The sequence below is a fragment of the Meles meles genome, chromosome 4 (genome assembly GCF_922984935.1).
Source record: "Meles meles chromosome 4, mMelMel3.1 paternal haplotype, whole genome shotgun sequence".
Classification (NCBI taxonomy): Eukaryota; Metazoa; Chordata; class Mammalia; order Carnivora; family Mustelidae; genus Meles; species Meles meles.
Genome location: NC_060069.1, coordinates 66,629,258 through 66,645,097, shown reverse-complemented (window position 1 = coordinate 66,645,097; position 15,840 = coordinate 66,629,258). Strand labels below are relative to the sequence as shown.

At 39.1% G+C, this 15,840-nt stretch overlaps 2 protein-coding genes across 4 annotated transcripts in view; one reads left to right on the top strand and one right to left on the bottom strand.

Moving 5' to 3' along the window:
* The window catches only part of PLD1 (phospholipase D1), a 205,241-nt gene that overhangs the window by 82,865 nt on the left and 106,536 nt on the right, over positions 1-15,840 (bottom strand). The gene's annotated exons all lie outside the window — the stretch shown is intronic.
* On the top strand, positions 8,185-9,451 carry LOC123940628 (LYR motif-containing protein 2). Its single transcript, XM_046003570.1, has one exon. The coding sequence runs from the start codon at positions 8,202-8,204 to the stop codon at positions 8,466-8,468; it is 267 nt and encodes an 88-aa protein (XP_045859526.1). The 5' UTR covers positions 8,185-8,201; the 3' UTR covers positions 8,469-9,451.

The following is a 15,840-nucleotide window of genomic DNA, read 5'->3' as shown; positions in this document are numbered from 1 at the left end:
AGCAGACTCCCCACTGTGCGCAGAGCCCCACGGGCTTGATCTCAACCCTGAGATCATGACCTGAGCCAAAATCAAAAGTCAGACCCTCATTGTTTTGCTGACTGTTTCCTTTGCTGTACAGAAGCTTTTGATCTTGATGAAGTCCCAAAAGTTCATTTTCGCTTTTGTTTCCTTTGCCTTTGGAGACATATCTTGAAAGAAGTTGCTGTGGCTGATATTGAAGAGGTTTTACTGCCTATGTTCTCCTCTAGGATTCTGATGGATTCCTGTCTCACGTTGAGGTCTTTTATCCATTTCGAGTTTATTTTTGTGTACGGTGTAAGAGAATGGTCGAGTTTCATTCTTCTACATATAGCTGTCCAGTTTTCCCAGCACCATTTATTGAAGAGACTGTCTTTTTTCCACTGCATACTTTTTCCTGTTTTGTCGAAGATTATCTGACCATAGAGTTGAGGGTCCATATCTGGGCTCTCTACTCTGTTCCACTGGTCTATGTGTCTATTTTTATGCCAGTACCATGCTGTCTTGGTGATAACAGCTTTGTAGTAAAGCTTGAAATCAGGTAACGTGATGCCACCAGTTTTATTTTTGTTCTTCAACATTTCCTTAGCAATTTGGGGTCTCTTCTGATTCCATACAAATTTTAGGATTATTTGCTCCAGCTCTTTGAAAAATACCAGTGGAATTTTGATCGGAATGGCATTAAAAGTATAGATTGCCCTAGGCAGTATAGACATTTTAACAATGTTTATTCTTCCGATCCAAGAGCAAGGAATGGTCTTCCATCTTTTTGTGTCTTTTTCAATTTCTTTCATGAGTGTTCTGTAGTTCCTCAAGTACAGATCCTTTACCTCTTTGGTTAGGTTTATTCCCAGGTATCTTACTGTTCTTGGTGCTATAGTAAATGGAATCCATTCTCTAATTTCCCTTTCTGTATTTTCATTGTTGGTGTATAAGAAAGCCACTGATTTCTGTACATTGACTTTGTATCCTGCCACATTACTGAATTGCTGTATGAGTTCTAGTAGTTTGGGGGTGGAGTCTTTTGGGTTTTCCATATAAAGAATCATGTCATCTGCAAGAGAGAGAGTTTGACTTCTTCATTGCCAATTTGGATACCTTTTATTTCTCTTTGTTGTCTGATTGCTGTTGCTAGGACTTCTAATACTATGTTGAACAGTCAACAAAACAAAGAGGCAACCCATGGAATGGGAGAAGATATTTGCAAATGATAGTACAGACAAAAGGTTGATATCCAGGACCTATAAAGAACTCCTCAAACTCAACACACACAAAATAGATAATCATATTTAAAAATGGGCAGAAGATATGAACAGATACTTCTCCAATGAAGACATACAAATGGCTATCAGACACATGAAAAACTATTCATCATCTCTAGCCATCAGGGAGATTCAAATTAAAACCACATTGAGATACCACCTGACACCAGTTAGAATGGCCAAAATTAGCAAGACAGGAAACAACGTGTGTTGGAGAGGATGTGGAGAAAGGGGAACCCTCTTACACTGTTGGTGGGAATGCAAGTTGGTGCAGCCACTTTGGAGAACAGTGTGGAGATTCCTCAAGAAATTAAAAATAGAGCTTCCCTATGACCCTGCAATTGCACTGCTGGGTATTTACCCAAAGATACAGATGTAGTGAAAAGAAGGGCCATCTGTACCCCAATGTTTATAGCAGCAATGGCCATGGTCACCAAACTGTGGAAAGAACCAAGATGCCCTTCAACGGACGAATGGATAAGGAAGATGTGGTCCATATACAGGATGGAGTATTATGCCTCCATCAGAAAGGATGAATACCCAACTTTTGTAGCAACATGGATGGGACTGGAAGAGATTATGCTGAGTGAAATAAGTCAAGCAGAGAGAGTCAATTATCATATGGTTTCACTTATTTGTGGAGAATAACAAATAACATGGAGGACAAGGGGAGATGGAGAGAAGGGAGTTGAGGGAAATTGGAAGGGGAGGTGAATCATGAGAGACTATGGACTCTGAAAAACAACCTGAGGGTCTTGAAGGGGCAGGGGTGGGAGGTTGGGGGAACAACGTGGTGGGTATTAGGGAGGGCACGTGTTGCATGGAGCACTGGGTGTAGTGCAAAAACAATGAATAATGTTACACTGAAAAGAAAAAAAAAAAAAGACCTTCAAATGACTGAGCCACCCAGGTGCCCCTTGTAACTTTCTGATGTACACATTAATTGTAAAGTCAGAAATCTTCCATTTGGGGGGCAATCTTAATGCTATACTGGGCAATTAATTCTTTATCATTCTTTATTTAATCTATGAGCACTGTGTACACTGTGTGCGGAACATTCTATCAGATACTTTGGAGTATCTTAAGATAACTCTCAAGGAACCCTCAGTTTTGAGGATAGTGCATAAAAAGATAAAAGACCAAAATTCATGGTTTAAACCAAGTATAAACAATGGTCTTACTGGCAAAGAGAAAGTAGCTATTAGAGTTATGACTCACGAGCATCGTATCAGGATCTTCACTAAGCAACTATCAGATAAGCGAAGTTCCAAAGAATTGTATAATAACCACGTTATTGACTCTAGGACACTAATAATTGTGAGATGCATCCGTATCATTTGTACCACTGAGAAAGAAAAAAGTATGACAAGTATAGATGAGAGATGAACATAAGTGTAAGATGTATCCTGATTTCAGAGATGTGAACATGTACTTCTACATCAATGCTCCTCTTAGAAGATTTTATAGGGGGGGTGCCCAGATGGCTCATTTGGTTAAGCGTCTGCCTTTGGCTCAGGTCATGATCCCAGGGTTCTGGGATCGAGCCCCGCATTGGGCTCTCTGCTCCGTGGGAAGACTGCTTCTCCTTCACCCACTCCCCCTGCTTGTGTTCCCTCTCTCACTGTGTCTCTCTCTCTGTCAAATAAATAAATAAAATCTTTTAAAAAGAAAAAAGTAGATTTTATAGCTTCCAATGCTTCTATCAGAAAGACCATGTTTAAAACCAGGGATCAGAGCATCCATCTTGAGAATAAGAAAAGAGAGGGGCATCTGGCTGGCTCATTTGGAAGAGCATGTGATTCTTGATCTCAGGGTCACAAGTTCCAGCCCCACACGGGGTGGAGCAATTACTAAAAAAAATTAAAAATAAAAAAATAAAATTAAAAAAATAAGGAAACAAATTAAACCTGAAGAAGGAAGAGAATAATAGACAAGCGTAGAACTCAATGGAGTCTAAAACAGAAAAATATGGAAAACTCAATGAAACTGGGACAGCTGGGTGGCTCAGTCCATTAAGAGCCTTCGGCTCAGGTCATGATTCCAGGGTCCTGGGATCCAGCCCCACATCAGGCTCCCTGCTCAGGGGGAAACCTGCGTCTTCCTCTCCTTCTGACCCCACTCTTGTGTGCTCTCTTTCTCTCTCTCACTCGCTCACTCTCTCAAACAAATAAATAAAATCTTAAAAAAAAAACTCAGTGAAACTAAAAGCTAGTTTTTTGAAAAGATGAATAAGACTGAGGACAAACTTCTAGCTAGATTAAAAAAAGAAAAAAAGGGACTTTCACAATTTTAGATTCCTCATGTAAATGGAATCATGTAGTATTTGTTCCTCTGTGTCTTGCTTATTTCACTTATTATAATGTGCTACAGGTTCATCCATGTTATTGCAAGTGGCAGGTTTTCTTCTTTCTTGAGGCTGAACGATATTCCAATGAATGTAAATATGACATGTTCTTTATCTACCGTCCCTCGAAGGACATTTAGGTTGCTTCCATGTCTTGGCCATGTTGAATAATGCTGCAATAAACACGACAATGCATTTATTTCTTCAAGATCTTGATTCAGTTCCTTTGGTTCTATGTCCAGAAGTGGGATTGCTGGATCATATGGCAATTTTATTCTTCATGTTCTGAGAACCTCCCTCCTGTTCTCCACTGTGGCTGCACCAATGTATATTCCCACACCAAGGGTAGCATCTACACTCTACAATTAAGTATTTATCATCCTTTATTCAACCTATAAGCATGGTGTACCCTGTACGCAGAGCAGTCTATTAGGTATTTTGGAGGATCTTAAAATAGCACTCAAGAGGTCCTCAATTTTGAGAACAATGCATTAAAAAGATAAAAGACCAATATTTGTAAGTGTTGGACCAAGGCCTGGGAAGAGGAGGAAATAAGGTCTTGGTCAAAGGGTACAAAGTTCCAGTTAGGTTAAGATAAATACGCCCTAGAGATCCACTGGAGAGCATAGTGCCGATAGTTAACAATGCTATATGGCATACTTAAATATTTGCTAAAGGGTAGATCTTAAGTGTTCTTATTACAAAACCTAAAAACAAATAAGATGGAAGGAAAGTTTCAGAGGTGATGGATATGTTTATGGCACTGATTATGGTGATGGTTTCACAGGTGGATGCTTATCTCCAAACTCATAAAGTTGTATATGTTAAATATGTACAGCTCTTTTTGTCTGGCAAGCATACATCAATAAAGTGTATGGTTTTAAAAAAGGTGACTAGGGGCGGCTGGGTGGCTCGGTGGGTTAAAGCCTCTGCCTTCGGCTCAGGTCATGATCCCCGGGTCCTGGGATCGAGCCCCACATCGGGCTCTCTGCTCGGCAGGGAGCCTGATTCCCTTCCTCTCTCTCCACCTGCCTCTTTGCCTGCTTGTGATCTCTGTCTGTCAAATAAATAAATAAAATCTTTAAAAAAAAATTTTTAAAAAGGTGACTAAACAAACACATGGCCATTGAAAATATATATTCGCAGATGGAGAAATATGCAATTTTATATATGCTATTATATGTCAGGTTTTTATAATAAGTGTATGCACATATATAAGGATTGGAAGATTAAAAAATAAAAAGCTATAAAAAGAAAAAGGAAAAGCATAAGTTATCAATATTAAAAAATGAATGAAAGACAAAAAATCACAACAGGGCCTGCACACATTAAAATGACATTAAATAGATAACAAGGAAATATTATAAATAATCTTATAAGAATGATAGTTTAGATAAAATGGGCAATTTCCTTGAAAGAAATGAGCTACTATGACAGTAGTAAAAGAAAATGAAACTTTAATCCTATCCTATGTCTATTAAAAATTGAATTCAGAATTTAAAAAACACTACAACTTATAAAAAGGATAATAGATGATGACAGAGTGAGGTTATCCTAAGAATGCAAGGTTGCTTTAAAAGTTGAAAAATCAAACAATACAATTCACCACAATAACAGAAAAAAAAAACCAAAATGATAAATTCAATGGAGATGCAGAAATGCAGAAATGCAGAAATGCAGAAAAAGTTTTGACAAAATTCAATACCATTCATAACAAAAACTCTCAAATCATAGGTATAGGCAGAAAGGAATTTCCTCAACATAATGAAAGGCACCTATAAGAAATCTAACTAAAGGGGCACCTGGGTGGCTCAGTGGGTTAAGGCCTCTCCGCCTTTGGCTCAGATCATGATCCCAGGATCCTGGGATCAAGCCCCACATTGGGCTCTCTGCTTCGCAGGGAGTCTGCTTCCCCCTCTCTCTCTGCCCGCTTCTCTGTCTACTTGTGATCTCTCTCTCTCTGTCAAATAAATAAATAAAATCTTAAAAAAAAGAAATCTAACTAAAGTGTACAACAAACTGAATGCTGAAAACACTGAGATTTCTCCCAACACTGAGAACAGGACATAGACATCCATTCTCATCACTTCAGCACTTTACTGATGGTCCCAGACAAAACAATAAGGCAATAATATAAAATAGAAGGTATACAGATTAGGAAGGGAAAAGCAAAACTGTCATTATTCACACATCACACGATCACCTATGGAGAAAACTCTAAGTCATCTACAATGAAGCTACTAGCACTAATAAGTGAACTAAAGCAAAGTTGCAGTATGTAAGCTCAATATAAAAAAATCAGTTGTATTTCTCTACATCAGCAGTGAGAAACCAGAACATAAAGTTTTTAAAAATACCATTTATAGTAACATTAAAAATTATTATGTGATAAATAACAAAATGTAGGCAAGATCTATACAGTAGCACTCCCTTATCCGTGGGGCATGCATTCCAAGACCCTTAGTGGATGCCTGAAACTGCAGATAGTACCAAACCTTGTATGCCTATCTTACATATACTCTGTTTTCCCCCATACACACATTCCAATGATAAAGTTTAATTTACAAATTAAGGACAGTAGGAGATTAACAATACTAATAAAATAGAGCAATTATAATAATAATTATAATAAAACTGTAATAAAAAATAAAATAAATAAAATTATCAATAAAACTGTAATTTCTTTTATGTGAATGTGGTCTCTCTCTCCCAAAATATCTTATTATACCATAGTCACCCTTCTTCTTGTGATAATGGGAGATGATAAAATGCCTACATGATAAGATAAAGTGAGATGAATGATGTAGGCATTGTGATGTAGCTTTAGGCAGACTACTACTCACCCTCTGACAACAGGTCAGAAGGAGGATTGTCTGCCTCCAGACTGCTGTTGACCTTGGCTAACTGACACTGCAGAAAGCAAAACCATACCTGAAGTGGGACTATTGTGTATATAAAGTATAAAACATTGTTGAAAAAATCAAGTAAGATCTAAATAAATGGAGAGATATATGGTGTTCATGAATTCAGGAAGAACACAGTTTAATGTACCATCTAACCAATGGGGACTTTACCATTTATCCCCCATCTGATTCATCAGCCTGAAGGGAGAACCTAGCAACAGACATTGGCACAGGTAGAGAGAACTCAGGTAGAAGTCCTCTGCTTCAGGCTTGAGAAGAATGGGATCTTCTGGCAGTGATGGGGTGGCAGCAAGGGGCTCACAGGCACCAGAAACACTGAGCGATTGGAACTCTGATCTCCAACTAGAAGAGTTGTGGTTCCGAGAGGACACTGTAAATATTTATTGCTTGGTTCTGGACACAAACATCATTGCAGAAAGCATGTAGCAGATGGGGAAAATAAAGTGCCACATTTCTAGTTAGAGGACTGAAACAAAACAAAAGGAAAAAACTACACGAAACCCAAAAGTAGTGGAGAGATCATGGAGAAAACAGAGCTCAGGAAAGCAACCCTATAAAGTTGTTTATGAACTTCTAGCTCGCTCCCATGCTGCCCTTGCATGGATTTGGTCCTAAATATTATATCAAAGTTTGAGAACTGAACTAAGGATTAGACTACTGCCAAGGGATGAAAAAACATTCACCATGCAAATGGAAGTGAAAAAAACAAAACAAAACAAAACAAAATAAGCCAGAGTAGCAGTCCTTATATCAGACAAAATAGACTTTAAAACAAAGACTATAATAAGGAACAAAGTAGGGCAATACATAACAATAAAGGGAACAATCCCAATACTGGAGCACCAGTTTGAATCGGTAATCAAAAAACTACTTAAGAAATGAACATCCAGGACTAGAAGGATTCACAAGTAAACTTTACCAAACATTTAAAAAAGAGGTAATCTCTATTCTCTTCAAACTATTCCCAAAAATAGAAGAGGAAGGAAAGCTTCCAAATATATTCTATGAGGCCAGGTTTACCCTGATTCCAAAACCAGACAAAAGACACCACTAAAAAAGAGAACTGGAAGCCAATATCCCTGAAGAAGAGAGATGCAAAAATCCTCAACAAAATATTAACAAACCAAATCTAACAATACATTACAAAAAAAACATTCACCGTAATCAAGTGGGACTTATTGCAAGGATGGATCAATATTTGCAATCAATTATCATTATACATCACATTAACAGGACAAGGGATAAAAACCATATGGTCATTTCAATAGATGCAGGAAAGCATTTGACAAGGTTCAATATTAATTCTTGATAAAAACTGTCAACAAAGGAGGTTTAGATGGAACACACCTCAACATAATAAAGGCCATCTATGAAAAACCCACAACTAACATCATACTCAATGGCAAAAGAGCTTTTCCTTTAAGATCAGGAACAACATAAAGATGTCTCCTCTTACTACTTTTATTCAACATAGACTGGAACTCCTAGCCACAGCAATCAGACAAGAAAACAAAATAGAAGGCAAACAAATCAGTAAAGAAGATGTAAAATATTCACTACTTGCTGATGACAAGATACTATAAACAGAAAACCCTAAAGACTCCATTAAAAAACTACTAGAACTGGGGAGACCTGCGCTACGTGGAGGGAATGGCTGCTTCCCGGTTACCCCCAGCGACACTAACCTTAAAGCAGTTCATGAGAAGGCAACAAGTTCTCCTCCTCTACAGAAAGATTTTGCAAGCAATTCGGGAAGTTCCAAATGATTCTGATCGCAAATACCTGAAGGACTGGGCAAGGGAAGAATTCAAAAGAAATAAAAGTGCAACTGAAGAGGACACAATCCGGATGATGATTACTCAAGGCAATATGCAGCTCAAAGAGTTAGAAAAAACCCTTGCTTTGGCAAAATCTTAACTGTAGTGTTATTCTGAAAGACTGAATTTCAGAGTTTCCATGTGTATCATCGAGCTGATTAGACTCAATGATAGGCAGCCTAGAAGCAAGTCAAACTGTACAGTACCTGGGAGGATGTCAGAACATGGAGCACAGCATGTCAGAGCAAACAAAAGCATATCAGAACAATCGCCTAAACATTGAAAAAGACACCCTTGAAAATGTTTTTTGGAAATGTCAGCAATTCAGGTAGCAAAAACCAGTACAAGTGGTCAGCACTTAAAATCCTCAACATCATTAACCCTCTGGGAAATGCAAATTAAAACCACACTGGAACAGTACCACCTCCACTGGAATGACTATAACTAAAACAGTTAGTATCAAATATTGATAAAGATGTAGGGAAATTGGACCCCTCATACATGCTGTGGGAATATCAAATGGCACAGCCACTCTGGAAAACAGACTGTCAGTTGCTTAAAAGATTAAGTTACCACACAGGTCAGCAGTTTCCTCCTAGGTTTATAACCAAGAGAACTGATAATCTTTCTATAAAAAACTTGTATGGGAATATTCATAGCAGTATTATTCATAATATCCAAGAAGTAGAAGCAATCCAGAGGCCCATCAACTGATAAACGATTAAGTATGATGTCTGTAGAATATTATTTAGCAATAAAAAGGAATGAAGTACTGATAACATGTCTGCTACACATGGGTGAACCTGAGACCAGTCACAAATGATCACACATGGTACGATTCCATTTATATGAAGTATCTAAAATAGGAAGAAAGAGGTGGTTGCCCAAGGCTGTGTGGATAGCATGGCAAGTAATTGCTAATGGATATGGGGCTTCTTTTCTGAGTGATGAAAACATTCTAAAGTTACAGTGGGGCTCCTAGTTGCATAACTCTGAATATACTAAAGTCCATTGAATCGTATATTTTGCATGTATGATATATGAATTATACTTGAGTAAAGGTTTTACGGATTTTTTGGCTGATGTAGAATTGACATAGAATACTGTATAAGTCAGTATTTTAAGAAACATACCGTATGAGATGTATGGAAGTATACTGACCTCAGGAGATGCCCTGGACCTTTCTTGAAAAAATCCTCCTGCATTACTGAGGGTTGTTGAGGTAGGTTCCTCCGATGGGTCATGATCCGGTCATCCAAGGATTCTCTGAAGACATCACCGGGAATATAGATCTTTGTTGGAAAGAGGAGATACAGAAGCTTAATGAACACATTGAGGCCAAAAAGAAGAGGCAACAACATGTGGATGAAACTAATGCAATTACCTTAGCATCCGCATAGAAGTGAGACTGTCAGGGAAGATCCTTGGTGCATTAGGTTCTCCTCCAGTGATGGGAAGAGAAAGTTTGCAGAATACATTGGAGACAAGAAGTTGACCTGAGGACACCCTGACCAAAATGTACAACAGTTAATTTAGTGAAAGTGAAAGCTTATGGCGGGATTGGCAGTCCCTACAGATGGATGTCCTCTGTTCTTTTACAGAACAGATCTAAAAAGGCAATCCCGGAATCTGACCAGCACCTGAAAAATGTAGGAGAAATTCTGCAGAATGATAAATGGTTACCTAGTACTGGACTGCACACCAGAAGGGAGAGGCAGAAGGTGGCGTTCGTCCATGACCTGCCTGCATTGCCAGGCTCCACTTGCCCAGCCCACAGGCTCAGCCCACAAGATAAAATAATTCTGAATATTCTTCTGCTAGGTTATCTAATTCAAAATGCATGAGCTAATTATCAGATTTGTACATAGCCTTACATCAGTCAAGCTATTGCCAAGTCTTCTGAAGGGCAGAAGCCTTTGTGAACAGTCTGTGAACAGAAAGCACTTTCCTTCTTGCAACATGATAAACCTGTTCAAGTATAGGCAATTTCTAGTAAATCTAAAATCTTGAACACTACAAATCACCTCTTCTGAGGTGTAGAAGTCAGTGACTTGGTGACACTCTTCCTAGCAGTGGTATATGTCAAAGATATAAGAGCATTTGTGGCTTAAGTTTGTAAGATGCAATTAACAGATACCAAGAAAACAGAACTTGGAATTTGTTTTGTTTTTTTTTAAATTGGGCAAAACACTAAAAAATTGAATTTTCATTTTCCAGAGGCTAAGATTATTATAACCTTTAACCTTTAATAATGGACAGTGTTTGAGTGCTAAATAAATCTTGGGCTAAACAACAATTTCTCCTCCCCTATGAAACCATGCTTATTAAGATGGCCAGGTTTGGGGCGCCTGGGTGGCTCAGTGGGTTAAAGCCTCTCTGCCTTTGGCTCAGGTCATGATCCCAGGGTCCTGGGATCGAGCCCCGCATCGGGCTCTCCGCTCAGCGGGGAGCCTGCTTCCTCCTCTCTCTCTACCTGCCTCTCTGCCTACTTGAGATCTCTGTCTGTCAAATAAATAAATAAAAATCTTAAAAAAAAAAAAAAAAAAAAAAAAAAAAAAAAAAAAAAAAAAAAAAAAAAAAAAACTACTAGAACTGAAAAATGAATTCCATCAAGTCACAGGATACAAAATCAATGTACAGAAATCTGGTGCATTTCTATACACTAGTAATGAAGCAGTAGAAAGAGAAATTAAGAAAACAATTCCATTTACAACTGCACCAAAAATAATAAAATACCTAGGAATAAACTTAATCAAAGAGGTGAAAGATTTGTACTCCGAAAACTATAAAACATCGATAAGAGAAATTCCAAGATGACACAAAGAAATGGAAATACATACCATACTCATGGATTGGAAGATCAAATATTGTTAAAAAGTCTACACTATCCAAAGATTTAATATAACTTGTATCAAAATATCATCAGCATTTTTCATTGAGCTAGAACAAACAATCCTAAAATTTGTATGGAACCACAAAAGACCCCAAACAGCCAAAGCAACACTGAAAAAGGAAAACAAAACTAGAAGTATCACAATTCCCAACCTCAAGTTATAAAGCTGTAGTAATCAAAACAGTATGGTACGGGCACAAAAACAGACACATAGATCAACAGAAGAGTAGAAGACGACCCAGATATAAACGCACAATTTTATGATCAACTAATATCTGACAAGAAAAGAATATGCAATGGGAAAAGACAGTCACTTTAACAAATGGTGTTGGGAAAACTGGGCAACTACATGCAAAAGAATGAAACTGGACCACTTTCTTACACCAAAACAAAACAAAACACCTCCTTATAATGGATTAAAGACCTAAATGTGAGACCCAAAACCATAAAAATCCTAGAAGAGAACACAAGTAGTAATTTCTTTAACATTGGCCCTAGCAACATTTTTCTAGATAGGTCTCCTGAGGCAAGGGAAATAAAAACAAAAATAAACTATTGGGACTACCTCAAAATAAAAAGCTTCTGCAGTTGGTCTTAATCCACACCAGCAGGTGGAGCTGCAGTATCAGTTACAGCCACTCCCACTGAGGCCCTGCAGGAAGGCAGGTGTTTGTTTTTCAGACTGATGCACCTAATCCAGAGCTCTTTCCAGGTACAGATGCAGCAGGTATAACAGTTGTGCTAATTACATGTACCTATTAAGATCGAGAATTTCCAGTTGGCTATTATGTAAATAATGAATAAATCAAGACAGAATGAAGGAAAAATCTGCCAGTAAAACCAGACCAAGGAATATTTTGGGTCAAAGGAAGATTTTGGTACCTAATCCTCGAGTCACGAGATTTCACATTATTTGGGAAAATAAAACAGAAAAACTGGAAGATGTAGAAAGAAGTAATCCAAATCTACAATCACTTCTTTCAACAGATACATTACCTTCAGCATCAAAGGGATGATCCACATCGGAAAACTCACTAAAGGGCATTTTAGAATCCCATATGACCTCTATGTGACCACCTGCCTTCCCTTTTGTACAAATTAAGCTATTAAAATACACACAGCTATTTTCCTGAAATTCCGTAAGAACACAGTCAAGACACAATAAAGAATTTCTTTAAAAAAATCCTATAGAAAGTTTATAAGAAAACCAGTATTTGGGTAAGTTGTGAAATGTAAATACAACTATTTTTAAGTAAAAATTTAAAAAAAAACCCTCAGAATTTACCTCTTCAGGACATTTCTCCAAGCCAAAAAAAAAAACAAAAAACCAAAAAACAAAAACGAAACCAATCAAAACAAAACAAAAACCCTAAAAGGCAACCTACTGAATGGGAGAAGATATTTGCATATGACATATCTGATGATAAGGGTTTATTATCTAAAATATATAAAGAACTGATATAACTTGATACCCAAAAAGCTAATAATCTGATTTTAAAATGGGCAGAAGACATGATGAACAGACATTTCTACAAAGAAGACATACAAATGACCAACAGACACGTGAAAAGATGTTCAACACCTTTCATCATCAGGAAAATGCAAATCCAAACTATAATGAGATATTACCTCACACTGGTCAGAATGGCTAAAATAAAAAGCCCAAGAGATAACAGGTGTTAGCAAGGATTTGGAGAAACAAAAACCCTCAAGCACTGTTGGTGGGAATGCAAATTGGTATAGCCACTGTGCAAAACAGAATGGAAATTTCTCAAAAAATTAAAAATAGAACTACCTTTCTCAAAAAATTAAAAATAGAACTACCCTACAATCTAGTAATCACAGTACTGGTATTACCCAAAGAATACAAAAATACTAACTCAAACAGATACATGCACTCCCATGTTTATAACAGCATAATTTACAATAGACAAATTATGGAAGCAGCCCAAGTGTCCATTGATAGATAAATGGATAAAGGAGTGGTGTGTGTTTGTGTGTATATTATTCAGCCATAAAAATGATTGAAATTTTGCCATTGGCAACAACACGAATGGAGCTACAGAGTACAATGCTAAGTGAAGCTAAGTGAAATAAGTCAGTCAGAGAAAGCCAACTATTATATGATCTAACTCATAGTTTGAATTTAAAAAACAAAACAGATGAACAAGGGAAAAAAGAGAGAGATACAAACCAAGAAACAGAGTATTTTTTTTTAAAGGAAAGAGAACTTTTTTTTTTTTTTTTAAGAGAGATGGGGGAGGAGCAGAGGGAGAGGAAGAGAAAAAGAATCTCAAGCAGACTCCATGCCCAGTGCAGAGCCTGATTCAGGGATCTATCTTACAACCCTGAGATAATGACCTGAGCTGAAATCAAGAGTCAGGCACTCAACTGACTAAGCCCCCCAGGCGCCGCCCAAGAAATAGTCTCCTAACTAAAACAGAGAAAAAACTAGCTGATGGTCCCCAGAGGGGAGGGGAGGAGGGGAATGGGTAAACAGGTATCAGGGATTCAGAGCACAGAGTAATGCAGAGAACTGCTGAATTCGTTTCAGTGTTACACCTGAAACTAGTAAAACACTGTTAACTACACTGGAATTAAAATTAATAATTTTTTAAAAATGAAAAATCTCTTTTTTTTAATTCTTTAGTTTTACTGCTCCTATTTCTGACACGGTTAATGCACCAGCTGGGCACAGAGACTGTGGAGGAGAACCCCCACCTGCACCCCCAGCCCTGATGGGCAGGATAAAGAGGCAACGTGGCGAGCATCAGCACACTTGCTGCCCATCTACCGGCTGCCCAGTGGTAATCAGAGCTGCCCCAGCAAGAGGAGATCTGAGCTAAGCCACAGTCTCTGGATCTGCCCTAAGATCCATTAGCAATTTGGCAACAGAGCTCACAGCCACATCTCGGAGTCCGACCTCATTTTTGGACATACTCCCGTGAATGCTGGACAGTTGATTCAGAGGGGACTTGAGATAGCACCAAGCACAGAGAAGGCATAAAATGAGTGTTCTTCTGGTTAATCCATGGAAACCAGTGAAGAATGCTCACCCTCATCTTTATACAGAAACTACCTCTTAGGACACTCGTCTTTATTATAGAAACTACCTGTTAGGACACCTTCAACATCCAACTGGAATTTACTCTTCACTTTAGTTTTCGGATAGTCTGGGCTGTTGAATGGGTCATTACCTCTTCTACCTTGACAATCTACCTCAGAATTTACCCCTTCAGGACGTTTCTCCAAGCCAAATCTACCCAAATCTGATTACTAATTTATCTGGTACCTCAAAACAGGTCAGTCTTTTCTTAGAGAATTTCAGATCTAAGAGGAACTGCAGGGGCACCTGGGTGGGTCAGTCAGTTAAGCGTCTGCCTTCAGCTCAGGGGATGATCCCAGGGTCCTGGGATCGAGGCCCATGTGGGGCTCTGCACTCAGTGGGGGAGGCTGCTTGTCTCTTTGTCCCTCTCCCCACTCATGTACACACACACACACACACACACACACTCTCTCTCTCTCTCTCTCTCTCTGTCAAATAAATAAAATCTTTAAAAAATAAATACATTAGAGGAACTTCAGACATCATGCCCTGTAGCCAGTCCTCTCTGAGAGGCAGCTCCAGGATCCAGGGGTTCTAGAGCAGACACACCTGGGTCCCAGCCAGCTCCTGCCAGCTGCCTGACTGGGGGCAATTTCCTCACTACCTACCGAGCCTCACTCTTCACAACTGTTAACACAGCCTCTGGCCCTTGTAAGAATTTAACAAATCATAGCTGTTACCATTAATGTTACTTTGTGCCTTAGAAACTACTTGCCCTAAGGCTGTAACAGGTCCCTAAGGTGTTTGGAGCTAAGGCCCTCACCATTTCTCTCCTGCACTACAACAACAGCTTGCCAAGTGGGCTCTACAACCAGGGATTAACTCCTCTTCTACATTATTACCAGAATGATCCCTTTTAGAAAACAAATCTGATTGAAATCCCCATGCTTAAAAATGGTCGGTGGTTCCCAGTGTCCACAGTAGAAAGTGTAAACTGCTTAGCAGCTCCCCCGCCACCCCTCACAGTCTCCCCATGGCACATCTCTTCAGGGCCATCTCCACCCGCCATCCCATCCCCAAGGATGCTGTGCTTCAGCGCTCCACAACCTCCACCCTCCTCCCAAGTTGCTGTGCCCTCTCACACTTCCGTGCCTAGGTCCCGGCTATCCCTCTGCCAAAAGCATTCACCTGCCTTCATCTGGCCAACTCCATCACCAAGCCCCAGGCCAGCCTTCTCTTTCCAGAAGCTTCTACGGCTCCAGCTCCATAGGCTCAGGCCCTGCCCCGCCTCTGGGCTCCTCCTTCCTTATAGCCTTCCACTATCTTAATCCTTATCACTCACTTCTCCCCAATCTGTGGTTTTCCCTCTGACTTCCTGACTCTCTCTTGTTCTGAGGGAGGGGCTGCTTCTCAGGCATCTTCACACACACAGGGTCCCCGGTTCAGCACCTGTCCCAGGGTGAGCGCTTGCTAAAGAGCTCTGGAATGAAGGACTAAGTGAACAAGTGAGTGGATGGGTGATTAAATGAATTA